Source organism: Anneissia japonica, unplaced genomic scaffold (genome assembly GCF_011630105.1).
Source record: "Anneissia japonica isolate Jap-2015-1 unplaced genomic scaffold, ASM1163010v1 scaffold287582_len102718_cov217, whole genome shotgun sequence".
Taxonomy (NCBI): Eukaryota; Metazoa; Echinodermata; class Crinoidea; order Comatulida; family Comatulidae; genus Anneissia; species Anneissia japonica.
In genome coordinates this window covers 47,834-68,672 of record NW_022699493.1, presented here as the reverse complement: position 1 = coordinate 68,672, position 20,839 = coordinate 47,834, and the positions used below count along the sequence as shown (strand labels likewise).

The following is a 20,839-nucleotide window of genomic DNA, read 5'->3' as shown; positions in this document are numbered from 1 at the left end:
CAATGCTTCCTCATGAGTAACAGTATGCACTTTCTCCAATGATTTACTAATGATGTCAGTGGGATATCCGCATTGATTGAAGAATTCAGCCATTTCTTGGGTTTTTGATTTAAAGTCCTCGTCATTACCGTTTAGGCTTTACCGATGCCACCGGTTCTTTTGTATATGTTCTCTATATAACCCTGTTCATTCCACTATCCTATCAGTACCTGATGATGACCTATGGTCGAAAGTACTAGTACAATAAATATTTTATTTTTGAGACGGATACAGAACTTTGTTTGACTTCTTATTTTATATATACAAATCTGTCTATGCAGCAACTCTATATTTATTTTATATATATATATATATATATATATATATATATATATGTATATATATATGTGTATGTAATGTATGTATGTATGTGTGTATGTAATGTATGTATGTAATGTGTGTGCGTGCGTGTGTCCGCCCGTCCGTGTCCCCTTCTCGCCAGCATTTAAAAAAAAAGTGGCGGAATTTCAGAAAATGTTGTCCACAAAATTTAAAGGATGGTGCGCAAAATATTAAAGGGAAGATACATTTTTGGTACTACTTATGGTGTCGGGCACGACGCAGCATGACCCGTGTCTCACAATTTCAATTTCATTTATTCGATACCTTTAATTTACTTTATTAACGCAAACGATATATGTACATTTAAATTATTAAGAAACTTCATCAAAATAAAAAAAAATCAACAATTATTATTATTATAGATATATGTTTTCGTTTTATGATGTCTGTGTTTGTGTGTGTAACACTTTGCTGTTTCAATTTTTTTTCTTGTGTACAAAATATCTCAAAAACGGCTGCACATATGTAAATTCCAGTTACAGGGATTGTTAGGTATGACCCAAGGACAAGGTGATTAAATTTTAGTGGCTGTCCGGAGTAGGGTGTGGATGTGAGCACCAATAAAGGAATATGTCTAATATCTCAAAACTATTCAACTGACATAAATGAAACTTTCGTGAAAGTTTAAACAAGTTACAAAGAATAAATGATCAAGCGCTGGTCACTATCCAAATTAGGGGGTGAACTTGAGGGTCATTTAAATTGTTGAGGTCCTGTGTGTTTTTTGTATACAAAATATCTAAAAAACAGCTACACTGGTTTAATAATAATAATAATAATGTTATATTTATATAGCGCATATCTCACATTGCCCCTATGTGCTTTACAAAGAAATTATATAGGCCAACTGAGAAAATTCAAAAGAACAATAAATTAATAACAATAAAATAAAAACAATAAAATAAAATAAAAAATAATAATCATAATAACAATGAGACTAAACTACTCCTATTCCTTAAACTAATTAATGGTTGGCCGTTGACTCCGAGGAGCTCATCCGCTCTTTGTTCAGCTATTGGTTTTTCTTGCTGCTGGGTGACCATAAACACCCTCCCCTCAGCAGCCACTAAGAATGAGAGGGTTGTCAGTTTAGTCGCCAACGCTGTGACCGGATGGAGTTTAATGTCGTACCCAGGACGTCCCTAACTATTTTAAGCTAGAACTTTAAGATTTTTAACTACAATTGGTTAAACTATACCCCGCCGGACATCATCCCGGTATTTAGCAGTTTCGGGGCTATTTTATCAACCATAACATAAGTCAGATAAAAAAATGGCTTTTAAGAAGAGATCTAAATGCAATGATGGAAGTTGCATGTTTGATGTGTAATGGGATGTTATTCCAGTTGGTTGGAGAAGCAAATGAAAAGGCACAATTGCCATATGACTCTGTGAATACTTTAGGTGTATGAAGAAGCCCTTTAGTGCTAGAACGTAATGTTCGCTTGGTGGAGTGATCTTGTATTAAGCATGTGATGTAATGTGGTGCGTTGTTATGCTTGGACTTATATGTAATCAAAAGAATCTTGAAAATGATCCGTTGATGAACAGGTTGCAATGTATTGCTAAAGGCACAAGGTTGCAATGTATGGTGGAATAGAAAAGGACATGCTGAAATAAGTAGAATACCGATGATGACGAAGGCATATATTTTAGCACCTTTGCGAAATTTTGTTACCGAGACTGTTGATAAGATAAAAATTATACAAACTACATACCTGCCAATTGACTGTTAATGTAGATGAATTTATATGTTGGATTGTAATAGTTGGTGAGTTCAATGGTTCTGTGAGATAAACAACACTTACTTATTATATATCTGTACCTTCAATTCCTAAACAGTTTTTCATCTTTATTTCATCTGTATTCCTAAATAATGCTCAGAAATTTTACTATATAAAATTATTCATGAAGCGTTCGAAACTAGTAATTTTATAATTGACATACTACATTGAATGTTTATAATTATTTTCACCTTTAAATTATATGTTCAAATACTGATACATTTCCGCAAAAATTTATAATTATATTAGCCCTTAAATAACTAGATTTGATGTTCAAAATATTGATACATTTCCGCTTTCTGTTTTAAGAATAAAAGTTAATGAGCAATAAGCAATAAGCCCAGAGCAAGAAGATTTCTATTTAGGCACGAGAACGTGCGAAGCCAATCGACACCTTTTTTGGGGCTACCTTTTGCTGCCAGTAACGTAACAGCTATTTCTCAGTGGCTAAAGGCCTCACACCGAATTGGGGTTTTCCCGATCGGAAAGCTTACCAAAATCAAATCAGTCTGTAAAATAGGGGCATCAGAAATGCGGTCTGAATTTCGGTTTGGATTCTACGTGAATTTAGCTTAAAACCAGGGACCCCACACCTTAAGGGAGCAGGCTATTGCCACATGCGTCCATTACCCGAGCGGGCCTTTTAAGACACAGAACATTAAAAAATACGTTCTATAAAATGTAAAAACGCCGAAGCAAGAAGTTTGCCGAACCCACTGAGCTCTCTATCCGGACACAGCCCTAGGGTAGTAGGGCCCAAAGGAGATTTAAGCAGGGGGCACAGGCCTCTTTGTTACTCCACTGTGGTTATGGTTTGTCCCGAGACGGACCATTTACTGGGAATAATAAGGTAAAGCAAAGTCCATTTTCAAGATCCATGTAAAAAAAAAAGTTTATGCTTGAAGTGCTTTATGCTCAATTAATTGTTAGTAAGGGTAAATGAAGAATGGTGGATGCACCCACTGCATGCAAATAAATTACATTTAGGTTGTGGTCGTAAAACGCCAAAGCAAGTAGTTTGCCCAACCCACTGAGCTTTCTATCCGGACCTAGCCCCAGGGTAGTAGGGCCCAAAGGAGCTTTACCAAGGGGCCACAGGCCTCTTCGTTACTCCATTGTGGTTATGGTTTGTCCCGAGAGAAACCATTCACTGGGAATAAAGCAAAGCGAAGCCCAGTTTCAAGATCCATGTCAAAAAAAGTTTTTGCTTGAAGTGCTTACACTTAACTTGTTAGTAAGGGGTAGATGGAGAATGGAGGACGAACCCACTGCATGCAAATAAAATACATTTAGGTCGTGGTCGTAAAAACGCCAAAGCAAGAAGTTTGTCAATCCACTAAAATACATTTAGGTCGTGGATATTGTTCCTACTGTACAACCTGAAAAAAATATGAGGTGTTGATTAGTGGAGCTGGCTCGACCCTAACCTTGACATTTGGTTAATACGCTACTAGGGTATGTCAAAATATTATCCATAGTGATGGTCTGAAGCATAACTCACCTAAACAGATAGTTGCTTGTGACACAGCCTGACTATCGGGTCCGCAGACTTCTAAACCACCGATATTCCTGCACACACGAACCTTTACCTCGATGGTGCTATTTGGCGGTAACCCAGTTATTATATGTGTACTATCTTTTGTAATGATTGAATGAAATTCTATGTGACTTCGAAAGAGGACTCTGTATGATGCAGCCGGCCCTGTTCCATAATCTTCTCCAAATTTCCAACCGTATTCTATAGTCATATTTATGGCTGCGACATCAACGATATTAGGTGGCGTGTACCTATGTGGTAAAGCTAGAGGATTGATAAAACATATACAATTTTGAAATTCTGGAAATATTTTTTTTTTCTCGCAACTAAAAAGTAACACTACTTGCAACAGCTTATTGAGCACTGCATACCGTTAATTAGCAATAGTAACGGAATGTTATATAATCGTTTTTGTTCAGATGCAAATTTTGAAAAAAATCATTCAATCACATGAAAAAGACCTACCTATCTGGCAATCGTTACCACCCCATCCAGCATCACAGTCACCATTACAGTTACCAGTATTCTTATCACATGATGATGATGTTGCACAATGACAGGTATACTGACAGAATTCACCAAACGTTCCATCAGGACATGATTCGTGATCTGAAATGTTGATATCCAAATTTCATAACGTATGTAATAACGATAGATACGTGAATATTTTCCTACCTTTATATTCATCAATTTATTAATAAGGGATTAGAAGTATCAATAATCACAATAAACAATCACAAAAATAAACAATAAAAAAACTTAGTAGGCATTGTTAGTTTTTTTTAGTTTTTAATCAGTAACACCAAGCTTAAAGGCAATTCAATGAAATTTTTCTTTTAAAATTTATGGTAATGCGGGGAATTTGATTGAAATTGATGATTGTTGGACACTTTACCTAGTCCTATATTCAAATTTGATCTTACAGGCGAAGTGTTCTATGCTTTGAAGCTAGGCTCCAGAGGAAAACAAGTTTAATGTTGTACAACTTTTTTTTTTTAGACACAAAAAAAAAATATTTTACGAAACATACTATACGTTAATAAGATACAGATTTTATATTATTTAAAATGGGAGAAAATGCGGCTTAAACACTCATTTCATTTCATTTATTCGTCTAAAAAAATACAATTCACATAAAATATCATACACAAAAAAGACGGAGAGACAGGAAATCCAAAAAGAGAACTAAATCAGGAAATCCAAAAAGAGAACTAAATCAACTGTCAAGTGGATTTCCTAACAAAAAAACAGACACACAAAATATATAAATGTATATGAATATAAATATCAAAATCAGCCCTTAAAATAATCTTTCAATGCTTTATAAAATTATTCAAAATTTAAAATAAGTTTATCACACACATTAGTCGGCACTCCTTTTCCATCTATATCAATAAATGTTTTTTTTCCCTCCACTCCCTGGAACCATGGCATTGCCAGAGACAAACATGTTCAAATATTTAAAAAATGGATCAAAATATGCTTGAATTAGTAAATGTAAATATGTAAAGCCTGCTTATATAAAACTATTCGACGACTATGCATCACTTTACTACTCACCACGCCACCAAACTCATATTTTGCAACAGGCGAAATTTTTTTAGGATACTTCAAGACAGGTGACGCCAGTCAGAGAGAGCTCAACAAAAAGCCTATTAACTTGTTTGTTTAATTTTGATGCACCTTAGCTGGCATGTCCCTGCCTGGATCATACTCTACAGCTAACACCCTTCCATGAAGACTTATTCTATGCAACTAACTCTATCTTATGGTTTCTCTACCAGGCCTACTCCTGTCAACACAAATTAACATATTTCCCCCACCCCCACCACTTGTCCCTGAACTTATCAGAAGTTGCCACTTGCCTAAAAGTTAATCATATTCATGCAACTTTACACTACCATGGATTCATGCTAAATCAAGCATCAATGTTTGCATAGTCATTACTGGTGGTCTAAGGTACAAATTGAATATAACATATTATAAGATCCACTCTGGTATCAGACTGTAAAGATTAATTAGGGGCCTAAATAAACATTTATAAAACTTTAAAATTGTCAGAGCTTTTGGGGACTTTGCCCACTAGACCCCTCAGGAGATTCTGAGCGGCCATCGCCTCCCCCCACCCACTTGCGCTCCCATATATTCCTACCCGCCAGTGACATCAATTATTCCCTCACTTGACGCCGCATATTTAGTGTATTAGGGTATTTTAAACAATCAAAAAGGACCCCACTGGAAATAAGCCTTCTTTAGACTTTCTATCCATCAATTCAGCAAGCAAAAAAAAAAAAAAAAATCAATTTATAATTTCAGTAAAATTGTAGTAAATGATTGAAAATAGAATTTGAAATGGCCCAACAAAACCTTCAAAAAACATTGCATCAACAGGGCTTCGGCCACTGCACTCAAAAGTTACTTGCAACGGCCGATTATATCAACTGTAAAAATAAGTTGGCCCTTTAAAGAACCAGATACCTACAGAGAGACCAAGAAAGTGATGGATGGACTGCATTAGGCAGGATCGCAAAGTGGTGGACTCGGAGGAAGTACTGTATTGTATATAAATATTATTAATAAAATCCAACTCCATGAGAGGACAAGCACAGGTGCGTTGGTAAACTGAGAAATAGCCGAGAACACAAGATAAAACCCATACCGCTGATTAACACTGATTAATAGACACAATCTGGTATAGACTTTTGCAATATTAAATAAAAAATTTAGATAATTACCAAGACATGTATCTCCAGTGAATCCATTGTTACATGTAGAATTACTCAAACAGCCCTTTGCGTTGTCGCAACCATTTACACATTCACATTTCTGACTACAGTCTGCACCATAATCATTTCCCGTACAAGCTTTATTGATAAACAGAAAATCAATTAATTATTGATTATTCAACAGGATTGCAGTCAAACTTGCTTTTTATTGACAAAGTGAAATTAGGTCAGCCTGTGTCCTACTATAGAAAAGGCGATAAAATTTGCGATGGCCTCTGATAGCACAACTACAACAGTAATAATAATAATAATAATAATAATAATAATAATAATAATAATAATAATATATTTAACACTTGTATAGTGATTCATGCCAATAAGGTCTCTAAGCGCTCCTGTAAACTAACTTATTTTAATCCTGGTAAGAAATGCAATGAAGAATTGCCAAATTAAATTTTTATTCTCATTCTAAAAATCTATTTTATACTCTCAATACTCTAAACACTTTTGATTTTAACAAGCTTCAAACAGTCATGTTAATATTTTGTTTAAACAACAATGAGCTTCTTCTTCCCAAGGTCTTCAACTGTCAAAAATGTTGTTTATGAAAGAAATACCCCTTTATTGAGAAGAACATCCTTTATATACAATGAGCTATATTTATGGAACAATTTACCATGTAACATTCAGTTAACACATTCTTTGAAATCGTTTAAAAGAAAATATAAACAATTGTTGATTCATTTGTATGCTTACCCTCTATGAATATTGATATATGTTGCATCAACCTATTCACTGTTGTTAGGGCCATATACGACATGGTTATTGAAATATCTTGTGTAAGCAATGGATTTTGGAGCTGGTTAGCAGCTTAACGACAAACAATACACAACAACAGGAGACGGGAGATGGATGAAATATTTATAGTGAGTACACTTAATATCTTACATAATATTATTATTCCATTAAGGGCCGAAATGGCTTACACAAGGTATTTCAATAATCATAGATATCAATATTGCTGGTAAGAATTTGTTTGTTCTCTCTGAAACTGGATTTTGCTATTCCAATTCTTCTTACATTTTTCTCACATCGATCATCATCTGTTATAAGACTTCCAAGAAGGCAGAATACACATTCCCCTCCCACCATAACTCCATCAAAATTTCCATCCTCTACTTCCCTCCTCATGTATCCTACATACAAGTGAACGAGTATCGTGGTCAAGATTCCACCTTGTCTAACCTCTTCCTTTATCAGTTGGTTCCGTAAAAATACCTTCTACACTAGGATTAATGCAGATTGGTTATTTGTACAAGTTCCAGATTGCTCTTCTATATATCCAATCAATTCCCACCATTGACAAAATTTCCGTAAGTTTGATTGATTTTACACTATCCAACGCCTTTTCATAACCTGTCCAGCAAATGTAGACATCTTTACCATACTCAAGTGACCTTTCACATATGACTCTGACTAATCCAATGGCATCTCTTGTGCTTCGCCCCTTTCATAAATAGAAATTGGTCTTTACCTATTAATCCTCTTGTCTCACCAGTCTCTTACATAGTACGCACTTTCAAAGTTATTTTGGAAGCATGTGAGATAAGGCTCTCACAAAATCTAAATTACAAAAAATTTTGGCCGTCTGTGAAATTTTCAAGGGTCACCCTATATGGGTGTCTACAAAATGAAGACCGAAGACCCGCACAGATGCCCACCCCAAAAAAAGCCCATCTTGAAAAGAAGCATGGTATTCTTTTATAGTGTAACATTGTTGAATCTTCTGAGCTTGGATCTGGCAGTAGGTAAGGCAACAGTGTTATTCCATTGAATTTAATTAGTTATTAAGACTTATTAACAAGAACAGAATAACAAACTACGTATTCTCTATCCAGAGAGCCAACAGACTCTGACATCAACTGTAGACCTAAATGAATTTCAAAGAAGCAAAAAAAAAAAGAAAAAAAAATTAAAAACATGCTTGGTTTATCCAGTAGTTTAGGTGATTTAAAGCCGGTAAATACCCTCCATAATACACATTGATGCTACAGTTCCCTTATTTTATTGTTTTAAAGTAGAATTTTTCAAATTTACAGCATTCATTTTGAAAAGAAGCCCCTCCCCCCACCTCCTTACTTTGCAAATGTAGCCTCAAAAAGAAGCCCAACCAAAGCTTGCAAAAAAAAATCCTAGAAATTTTGGGTATAATTACTTCTATAAAATAAAACAATAAATAGAGCAACTGTTGTTACGCAACATCAATCTGTATCATTGAGTGTATTAACCTGCATTAAGTCACCTAAATACTCTATAAACCAAGTGCGTTTTTTTGTTTATTTTGAAATTCATATACAGTGTACTACTTTGAAAAAAATACTATGACTATGCTATCTTTAAAAGAAGCTCATGGTCTTCTTTTTGAGATGGGCTTCTTTTTAATATTAAGCCTATTGGGCTTCAATTCCAAGGTTTTACAGTATTTTATAATCCATTAATTATTTATCCATATTTATCCATTTACTAAAATAATTTTTAAAATTTTGTTTTTTGTATTTTCAATAAAAAAAAAATGAAATCCCTAATTTCGACATTGGTACAATGTAAACATGTATTCATATGGCTATGCAGAATTTTATTATACTATTGTTCAGTCAATTTCATTAGAGTAGCGCAGTATTCTTTAATCGTTTCATCATGCTTCTGTTCGCGTTTGTAGAAATGAAAACGCCCTGCCATCTTGATCGGCTTCGGGCTGAAGTGTTCATTTAAAATCTGAACTAAATCAGTATATCCTTTATCACCGAGCTTCTCCGGGCTGACAAGATCTCTAAGGAAATTGTAAGTTCTTCTTCCTAGTGAGCTGATGAGCACTGAAACTGTTTTTCCACGGCTATACTATTAGCCTTGAAATACTACTCGAGCCGCTCCTGATATGAGTTCCGTACCTCCCTCTCGTCATAGCGTTGAATATTACCAATGATGGTTTTCATTTTTGCAGCTGCAAATACGCAACTCGTGTGATAGGTCGCCTGCGGCATGGTCTTTCGATCCAGTCGCTATGGCTCAATGCCAACATATTGCGCAAAAATGCAATACTAGTCTTATACATGAAAAAACTTAATGGGACAATCTCTGGGGTGTAGGCTTAGGTGAGGGTACAGAATAGGGTATGCTATGATGGATTCCAGAAACCAATACATTGATCATAGAATAAAATGCATTTGTATATTAAATCGCTAAAGGTACAGTTGGTTTTATTTTTAATTATTTGTTACAACGCACCATTATCACAAGTAACACCACTGAAACCAGCTTGACATGCACATCCACTGGGATCAGGAGGACAGAACATTACCCCTTTACAGTTTCCACTCGAAGAGCAAACTATACTGCACGTACGCCCCCAGTTATTATTTCCACAACCTATAATTGATGATTTAGAAAAGGAACATTAAATTTTATCAAAAAAAGAAATACACATAACATTATAACCTAATTTAACACAGAAAAGCTCAAACAAGGTTGTTCTTCCCTGGGGCCATACATAAAATACAGACATGTAAATGTTAAAATGTTAAATTTAAAAGTAAAACCATTATTCAGAAAATAACTTAAGCACGAAAAAAAATCAAAATTGAACATAAAATTACAACTTTGAAATCGATTTCTTATATTTGTTTAGGTTAGTTGCATTTAGTTGACTATCAAAAAAGTGCATTCCACATATGAAATACTTTTTTAAAATTCTGTTTTCTGTAAATGAATTTTAACAAGGGAATTTTGGCGAAACTATATTCATGGTGTGAAAAAATATCATGAATATTCACCAGAAGTATATTACGATATAGAGTTTTATACATAGGAATTGCTACATGATAAGCTTGCTTTTTGGCAATTTTAGACCATTTTTAAATGGTCTTAAAAGACTATTAAGTAGTACTTGTACAATTTAAAATGACACAGGATGCTCCTAACATGCTTTAGTACCGGTAGTAAATTTACTTGCCGATTTTAATACTTCAGCAAGTTGTTAATGAAATAAATAATTTGGTACCATATTAAAAATCAAAACCCCCATATAAACAAGAAATATCCGCCAAATCACATTTTAATGTTTTTTTATTTTACCTGCTGAGCAGTCTTCACCTTGAAATCCTGCTGGACAGACACAAAATCCAGTCACATCATCGCATATTCCTCCATTGTAACAAACAGGACACTTTAAATCACAGTTTGATCCATACATTCTTGTAGGGCAACCTTTCAATTTTAAAGTTTAAAAAAACAGGCGTAAAGCATGCACAATACCTCTCATAGCTGACCTATGTAATTATTTCATACACAGTATAGAAAAGACAGTATAGAACCCTGTTTATTGTATGTGGTAGTAAATGACGGACGATTTTACATATTATAGTTAAGGTTGTTGTTTAGCATAAGCCTGTATATGTTGGCCTATATCCTTCTACTTTCTTTTTACAATGTGTTCCGACCCTTATGGCACCTAGTAGTGGACCGTCAAGGGAAGCAAGCACTGTATACCCTGGCTGAAACTAAAAAGAAAAAAAAAATTATAATATTCTTCTACAGTTTCTCCGTTTATTTAGCATTTCTTAGCCACAGACTTCTATACAAACCGTAATTTGCTAAAGTTCATTTAAATTTTTGGCCTACTTTGGTATTTAGGATAAGTAACACTCGATGAGCCTATATTGCATCGTACTCTCAGCTGCTTAGAATTTTTGCATGGCCAGTATCAAATATCAGCCAATCGCGTATTCAGTGAGTGGAAGTGGGAGCATACAGTACCCTATACAATTGTGCCAACCGCGTAGTGGTGTTGGAATAGCCAATTTAACAATGTAATGGAAGCGTTGATAATGCCCGGTATAGAAGGAACTTGTATTATCTAAATTTAAATTTATTAACAACCATGCCGGTATATAAAAGAACATGCATTTATATTTTGACTATAGAACGCAATCTTTGATTATATAATATAGGCTTACAAACTTTTCCTATTAGCAGGCTCTCACATCAGTGGGGAATCTAAGGGTCTTGAAATGGAAGGGGAGCTGATCATGCCGGCTAGGTGAAGTGGGAGATCGATGAATAGGTGATGGGCAATAACTTGCAACATTCAGGAATGACATTTCTTTTTTCATTTTAATTCTCTTTTATTCTTTTTACTTGTGATTCACTAGTAATACTAGTGCTACGTTACTGAAAGTGTTATCACACGAACAGAAATTAATAAATAAATAAAATTTAAGGTGATTTTTAACCACATGAGCATGATTTGGGGTGACTAAGGGAGGGGGAGGGGGTGAGTGTTTTTTGGGTGGGGGTGCGCTCCTCTCCCACACCTTAGATACGCCACTGCCTAGAATACCCTTCAACAATACTCTACCGTCTGCCACTGGTGGCACCAAACAGGTGTATGATATTATGTTACTATTTTGTTCATGCATAAATAAAGCCTGATGGTTTTATTACTTAAAAAAATTATTACAACTCTATATAGGCATTTTATTATACCATTCAGATATTATATTTACTATTAAACTGATTCAATATACCAATTGTTAACCATATAGTTCTTCGTAACTTAATCGTTCCGTTCATATCGTTATTTTTAACATACAGATATTATTTTACTATACTGTATGGTGTATATGATGAGTTTGAATGCAAGGGAAAAGAAATGTTGGTATAATAAAAGTGGCATATATTGCATATAAACTTGCCTCTATATTTATTAGTGTGAACGTGTGACACAAATATATCTTTGAACACTAGGTTATTTGCTTTATAGTGTGGGGTCGGGTTGGAGATGGTAGTAGATCTATCTTTTAAAAACTATGTCTACCTCTAACGATCAATCTCATGATTGCGTGTTTTCCGTTTCTTTCTCCTGTGTAGCATTCATAGATTCCAGCATCACTTGGTCTGACATTATTTATGGTCAACGAATCTTTACCGTTTCCTTCTGGTATACTATTGTTATTTAATTTCCATAGAAAACCAGAAATATCTTTTATGACACTGGTTACACTTAAGGTCACATTATTCCCAACACTGGCGGATATAGAACGTCTGTCAGGAGTGATTTCGGCTGAAAGTGAAAATAAGGTTACAATAATATTTATTATTTAATATTTATATTAATTCATTTTGTGTCATCCTCAGAAAAATATGTTATTATTTGTGAGCTGTCGTGGCAAAATGTGTCTTGTGGCACAAAAAATGAAAAACGAGTTATTGATACATTTAGATAGAATACTATTATGCTTTATTTTGGTCTTCAAAATCATGTTCCTAGGTTGAGTAAAACTGGAGTAACATCATTCTAAAAATCGCCTTCAAAGATAAACAACTGATACATTTTGTCTTGGTTTTCCTATCAATTCAGAAAAATGACTTTACAAAATGTGCCTCAAAATATAATACCTTTATAGGTAACTTAACTTAGAACTTTTGCTACTACTATGAAATATACACATTAAACTTATTAGAAATAACCGAAGAAACCCAATTTTTGTCAAAATATTTCTTCAGACATATTTTCTTGAATATATCAAATTGACCTGGCGTACCACTAGACTCATTTTGTCATGACAGCTCACATTTGTTCTTATGCATATTTAAAACAATCAACAATCTCTCTTGTGATCAGTTCACAATAGAGAAAATTACGGCAAAAAAAGACAATTCTTTTCCTATAGTCCCCTTATTCAATCCTTGTATAAAAAACAATGTATTAATGGAGGTGATCAGTCGTAATTTATATTAATACCCAGATATTTGTTATTATGTTATTTATGATGGAAAATAAAGAATGATTGATTGATATGCATTTTTTTTACATTGGAGGATCTTATCTAATTTTTATGTGAATGGAATAATATATAAACAACTAATATACTGTAATGTTTAACGTTGGAAGATGCTGTAAACGAACATTTTTTGGGCAGTGTGGTGAAGTCATCTTTAGATACAGACCTATTAAGGTTAGATGAATTACAATTCTAAGACATTATAAATGATTTCTAAACATACTGTATTGAAGACAAATGTTGCAGATGTCTTGTGATGGATGAAGTTTTATCTATTTTTATCGCTTTATGTATCTGTTTCAACATTTGCCAAATTGCCATAAAGGGAAGATTTGCGAATGTTAAAATTGAACAGGCAATATTCGGATGTTCAACAGAAGCAGTTTAGGCCAACAGTCAATACTGTAATTATATTCAACTCACTATTTTCAGACAATATGACGAATGCTATATGTTGGGATTTTGAATGCTTTGAAGCATTGGCATAGAAAGCTCCAACTTTCTCTTTCTTGGAATTCCCAGCAATGTTAATACGAAGTGCATCAAATGCTCTAATATTACGTGCCCATACTGTTGAATCAGTAGGAAACATTGTACCGGGCCTGACGGCTGTTGCATCGCTGTCATCATCATCATCATCATCACTCCATTCTACTGGATCTCCTTGGAGCCCAGTACCTGTGTCAGTTTCTCTACCAAGTAAGATCTCTTGAGTTTGATCTCCACCCCCAGTATAACCTCCAAATGTTGACATTACAGAGTCGTCAGTTATACTCACAGTTGGGTTGGGTAAGAAGATAGTTAAATCCAGGATTTCATCTTATAAACACAAAGTATAATATAATAGTTAAAAATACAAAAATATGCATAATGAAGATGATAATATTATAACAATACAAATACAATATAATAATTCAAATACTGTATAAAATGATAACATTAAATAAAGTGTGTCAGGCATAATGAGATTTATTTTCAAATTTCATTCACATGCAACAGCAAGTAACTCGGCAATTACAAGATGGATAATGCTTTATAAACCAAGTCTCTTTATGGAATTTGAATACCTTTGGATAATCCTATGCAATTTACATGTGTTAACAGTTTTGAAAGTGGTTTGGCACAGTGGGAACGGTTTAGTTTTCCAACCTCGAGGTCGGGGTTTCAATCCCTCGCTGTGCATTTCGCTTGTGTCCTTGAGCAAGGCACTTTATCTACATTGCTTCTCTACACCCAGGAGTATAAATGGGTGCCTTGTGGGGTTGCCTGCTACTGCGCCAATATGGCAGCAACACTTAGGCATGTGGACTTAATGACCAGGGACAACAAAGTGCTTTGTAACCTAATGAAATAGGCACTATATACTATATAAATAACAAAAAATAACAAATAATACATTTATCGCAACTGCAAACCGATGTTAAAAGAAAAAAAATTTTCGAGACCCATAATACCGCTAGATAATGGAGCTTTTATTGAGATCGCTCGACTTTTGCGCCTCCGACTCCACAGTGTGCAAATGAGCAAAGAATCATGCTCCCATAATATCTATTTTTACGCAATGTCTTTGAAGTCCAACAAGGTGTTCTCTGTGGGAGGGCCTTTCAAACCCTACTGGGCAAACCGGATATTCAGAAAAAATTGAAAGTCTAGGCGTTCGAGCTCTACACAAAAAAAGCATTCCGAATAATTCTCCACAATTCCCTTGCTACAGCATGGATGGGAATCATATCACCTGTCAAAAAGCACAGAGAGCAGCCTCGTCAGTTTCTATGATGGTGCAATTTGAAGATTAATGGCAGTTTCAAATTCTATTCTATTTTTAATTGTACTACAGTACAATATTTGGTTACTACATTATAATTATTGCAACCGTAAGAATTACTTAATAATTTGCCAAAAGAAGATAGACACTTCATTTTTCACTATTTAAAGAAATTATACAATGCTTTTTTAAATATAAATTTTCAACCAATTTTTTTTTAAACACTTCACAATTTAAAAATTTTAACATTCATTTTATATATTTTAGGTGTGTTCCACTAAATTATATTTTAACATTTTTACATTTTGAGCAAAAATTTGCATAATTATTTGTCACTGATTTTATTGTACAGTATAATAGGCTTTTTATCATATTATGTTGTTCAATCGTATGCTTGTTTCTTTTGCTTTCGTCACATGCAAGTCAATTTTCCAATTTCTATTTTTAATATGAGTTAATAGTTACAATATATATTAAGGGAACACTTTAATTTTTTTCTTTGCATCACAACAAATACAGGAGTCTCAAATTAAGAAAAATTCATTGAACTTTATATTTTGAGACCTGTTTAGTAATAAACCACAAATTTCTCCCATGAATCCTTAGAGTAATCATCATTATAAGCCACTGCTTATTTTACTACATATAAGCCAATATTGTCAATTTTTACCCTATGGGGATTTCATTTTTGTTGTTTTTCGTGTACTTTCATATAGGATTCGAATCGATACCATAACATGCACACTACATAATTCTAAGTTGTTACTCCATTCATGCTGCTTCCATCCAATAGCAAGCTTATTTAAGAAAAAGAATATTTGTTTATTAACATTGCATCACAAAATAATATTGGGAACTATTGTTGTTTTAATTACATTTCCAACGATTTCATATTACGAATGATTTGTATGTGCATTAAGGGACAGTTTTACGTTTTTTGTTAGTATTTAACACTTTTTTAGTTTTTAAGGTGTCTCCTTAATAGGAGTTCTACTGTATTACTTTTAATTTCTTTAAAAATTTATAAAAAATAATTTTATTTCCTTCTCGTGGGCCAGAATGTATAGTTCCGAAGGGCAAATCTAGCCTGCGGCCGCCTATTAAAATCCAGGGACCTAAGGCATAACAAAATAATATATGAAAGATCAATACAAGACTACTACAGTCAACAACAAGTAAACTTGATCGCTCATGTTATAAGATGTGAAAACTCACACCCATGTTAAAGGTTTGCGTTTCATTCGACGAAAATATGTACAGTGTGTAGAGAAACCACATCAATTCTTGAGAGTATTTTCTAGTGGAGTCTCAAAAAATCAATTCATCAGAAACTGTTTTCTAAAAGTTGCGGTTGTCTAGTTATCGCTTATTTTCTTTTTCTTTCTCCAAGTTAGACTTTAGTAGCTGGCACAGGAATACAGCACTGTCAAAGTGCTTGGTAAAGTAAAGAAAAGGGTGGGGGGTAAGAAAGAAATAAAGAAAACAAAATAAGAAAGAAAAGTAAGGCAAGAGAAGGTAAAAATAAAGAAAAGGAAGAACATGAAAAGAAAAGGAAGATAATAAGGTAAAAGAAGGTAAAGAAAAAAGCATAGAAAATAAAAAGATAAGAAGGAAGAAAAAGAAAAAAAACAAGAAAAAGAAAAAAGAAAGAAAAGAAACAAAAAAATGTGAAAATGAAAAGATAAAAGAAAGAAAAAGAAATAGATAAAAGAAATGAAAGAAAAGAAAAGAAAAATAAAATGAAAGAAAGGAAAAAATGGAAAAGAAGACAAAAAAAGTATATGAAAAGAATAGATAAAAAACGAAAGGAAAAATAAAAAAAAGGAAAGCAGTGAAAAAAGAATAAGGAAATATAAGAAAAAAAAAACAAAGAAAGAGAGAGAAAAAAGAGAAAAGGAAGGAAAAGAGAAGAATAGAAAGAAAAGAAAAAAATATGAAATGAAAAGAAAAGAAACAAACGAAAGGTAAGTAGTAAAATATAATGAGTTGAGTTGTTCTTTTGTGATGATCTAATTAATATTTTAAAAAAGTATTGAGAACCCAATAATTAATATTAGATTCAGATGAAAGGAAAAGAATTGTAAGTGGGACTATTTTGGGCCCTACCTAAGCTGGTCGAACGTTTCGTTTGGGTCTGTACCCTAGCTGCACTGATAAGGCCTGGAAGGCCGAAACGGATCCGTCTGCAGATATTGGGATTCCTTCCAGTTGATGCTTAGTTTATTTTGTCATTCTGATCGGATTTTCTCTACTGTTCCGTTTTAATTTTAATTTTAAATTCTTTTGCATTATGTGGCCGTTTGCTGTTTTATGTTTTACAATTTTCCATCTCTTGACCATAGAAGACACTCAGAGATCAAACTCATTATCGAATTCAATACTCACATTTTAGGCCTTAACCATGACATGTGTATTCTGAGCGATTACACGTTCACACACACACTTGACTTTTCATATCACCGTATTCCCGCATCATTATTTTATGTACACATTGTCATATTCCATATTACTTCTGCATCACTTTTGTATCTAGGCTTACCTAGTTTACTTTGTTTTTGTTTATTTTGTTAATGGCTTATCATTATTATTATTATTAATATTATTATTATTATTATTATTATTTTATATTACATTATATCACATACATATTTATGTATGGCTTATATATTATCTTATGATTTTTATTGCCATTATATTTATCTGTATCATGGGCTATCGCTTCCACTACTCGATATCTAAGTACTTCGTTTTACTCATTATCTCTCTCCCATCATATATCATTATCCCCATGTCTCTAATATTGTTTATCTCATTTAATCACCCTCCTTTATTTATTGCCGACTGCTTATTGTTTTATATTTGATCTAGTATTTGCCAACTTTTGTAATCAGTTACGTTGATGAAGTCTTGAGGACAAGACGAAATATTCGTTTCCTGAATAAATTATATTGTGTTCTACTGTCTAACTCAACGTTTCCGCATCATTATTTTCTGTCTTATTATCTATCTATCTGTCTGTCTGTCTGTCTGTCTGTCTGTCTGTCTGTCTGTCTGTCTGTCTATCTATCTATCTATCTATCTATCTATCTATCTATCTATCTATATATATATACACATATATCTAAGAAAAAGAACGGTCACACGTACTAACAATATAATATAAAAATCATGGCGTGTAATATGACAATTAGATTTAGTCAATGGCTGCCAATAACAGATTTATTTTCAGTGGCCAAATTTATTATTATACATTAATGACATTAAAGCAAAACACTTATAATGGTATAAATAAAGTAATACTTACTCATAGTCTTTTCTATGATTGTTTGACTAAATGTCGAAAAATTCCCCTCATCTCTTACATGTTTAACAATTTCAATTCTGACTTCATAAGCTGTGTTGGCTTTTAGATTTGTGATATGATATTGAAGTGGATTATTGTCTCCTACCACTGTTCCCGCTGATATAAACATTGTCCCAGAATCAACGTATTCTCTATACTGCACAATGTATCTATCAACAGGTCCGCTACCATAGTCACTATAACTGTTCCAAGCATTCCAGCTTATCGTTATTAACTCATCTGTCACACGTAATAATCTCGGCGGAGTTGATAAATTTGGCAATGCTATACAAAAACGTGCACATTTAAAAAAAAAATGAATTGTACTATTATATATTTGATTTAAAGAATAAAACAAAATATGAAAATTTTGGTAAATAAAAAGGAGTATTAAAAACACCAACATTCACCGTGCATTGCAACAGTCTAATCTATAAATTGTTATGATATATATATCACAGATAATGTCACCAAAATTTTGAACAAGTAAAAACAGCAAGTAAAAACACTAATTGTTACAGTGGTTCTGTTTTCGGAACCAAGTGTTTTTTCATGCATAGCAATGCTAATTTGAATAGTTTTAGTTTTTGCATAATTTAAGAGTATGCAATTTAGATAGTCTGACAGAAAAGGTATTGGGGAATGGTCTTAAAGTAATTGACCATGTAAAAATAGATTCATGTTAAACAAATCATGGAACTTACTGTTCCATCGATTAGACTGTAAACGACAGAACAGGGTAGTGTAATGCAGACACTGGTAAGTTGATTGTTTTTAGGAGAGTATAATACACACTCCAAGTATTGAAATATACGCTATCGTGTTGGGATTCAATATTTCGACATTAATTATGTCATCATCATTAATTATGTCATCATTCCTGATGATGACATAATTAATGTCGAAATATTGAATCCCAACACGATGGCGTGTATTTCAATACTTGGAGTATGTATTATACTTTCTTATCTGAGATTAATCAGTGGACCTTTCGGTTTTTTATTGGTTTATTTCTGATAGCACAATGTGAATGAGATAGGTTTAATGTGTATGATATAGGCAAAACTTGATTGTTAAATGTTACAATAATTATATGATGATAATTAGTGATATTATTGGGGTTTTGTATTTATTATATTTTAGCTTGTACAGGTATCGAGAGTAGTTGTAATCGTTTGAAACCAATGAAGCTTGTAGCTGTGAAAGGAAACAGTATTTGGAGCTCGGGTGGAACGAAATCAAAATAGCTTGTAGCTGTAAATAAAAGTAAACAGTTTGGAGCTCGGGTGGAACAAAATCACAATAGCAACAATACAGAGAGTTGAAACGATACCGAATTTGTAACGGTACCGAATTTGTAATAGTACCGAATTTGTAATCATCCCGGAATTGTATTGAGATACCGAGGGTGGTACAGAGAGAGAATTGGGATATTTATCGGAAACAGAACAGAACAAGGTAAGTAAAGCAGACTGTGGAAACGGAGGGTGTTATTGGGGATTTTTTTAATGGTTCACTAATTGAGGATAATTTATTTAATGGTTAATTAATTTGGGATAGCTTATTAATGGTTAAATAATTGGCGATAGCATTTTGGCTGGTGCGATGCCTGTAATCTCAATTTATTTATTTATTATCGTTGTTAAGGCCAGGTAAACCTTGTAAAACCGTTTGATTTGCTTAATAAAAAGCAAAAAACCTGGGACACATTGTTGTTTGCTTTCTTCTATAGAGTCTGATTTATCCTGTTCACAACATTGTGACAATTACTGACAAAATTAAATTATTTCATTATAATAGGCCTATATAATCGTAGGAGTGATGTTTTTGTCCTACCGAATACTCAGTACATCCCAAAATACTCAGTACATCCCCAAATACTACAGGGAAAAATGCGAGTGATTCAGGTGGAAGTACTTCGCTAGTATTTGGGGACGTACTGAGTATTCGGTACGGTAACATGTCAGGTACGGCAAAACATCACTCCTATGATATTTTGTAAACGCAAACTCACATCGTAATATGATATATAATTGTGTATTACATCAAAGACTTAATAAACAGACTTACCTATCTGGCAGTCGTAACCACCCCATCCATCGGCACATTCATCAGCACAGTTACCCGTATCTTTATTACATATTGATGACGTTGCACAATGGCAGGTATACTGACAAAACTCACCAAACGTTCCATCAGGACATGATTTGTGATCTGATGCATTATAATTAGAGAATATTACCAATATTCAAAAAGCAATATTTATTATCACAAAAATGTAAGGGATTTGCTAGCTAAAAAAATGATTCACGTCCCATTCTGATTTCTTTTTTTATAATAATAATAATGGATAAGACGCTTAATGTATATTTAGGCAATATATATGCCTACCATGGTTTTCCTGAATTATTCAGGCTTGCGCTTCATAACCGCAATATAAATACCCAATACCAGTACCAGAGTGT

At 33.5% G+C, this 20,839-nt stretch overlaps 1 protein-coding gene across 1 annotated transcript in view; it reads right to left on the bottom strand.

Moving 5' to 3' along the window:
• The window catches only part of LOC117102993 (receptor-type tyrosine-protein phosphatase T-like), a 61,026-nt gene that overhangs the window by 33,315 nt on the left and 6,872 nt on the right, over window positions 1–20,839 (bottom strand). The window contains exons 2-11 of the mRNA XM_033243456.1: window positions 20,445–20,588; window positions 18,336–18,659; window positions 13,690–14,085; window positions 12,300–12,545; window positions 10,559–10,690; window positions 9,713–9,853; window positions 6,437–6,565; window positions 4,167–4,310; window positions 3,666–3,965; window positions 2,099–2,166 (exon numbers count right to left, since the gene is read on the bottom strand). Of these exons, the coding sequence (XP_033099347.1) occupies window positions 2,099–2,166; window positions 3,666–3,965; window positions 4,167–4,310; window positions 6,437–6,565; window positions 9,713–9,853; window positions 10,559–10,690; window positions 12,300–12,545; window positions 13,690–14,085; window positions 18,336–18,659; window positions 20,445–20,588 (2,024 nt within the window). The remainder of the gene's footprint in view (window positions 1–2,098; window positions 2,167–3,665; window positions 3,966–4,166; window positions 4,311–6,436; window positions 6,566–9,712; window positions 9,854–10,558; window positions 10,691–12,299; window positions 12,546–13,689; window positions 14,086–18,335; window positions 18,660–20,444; window positions 20,589–20,839) is intronic.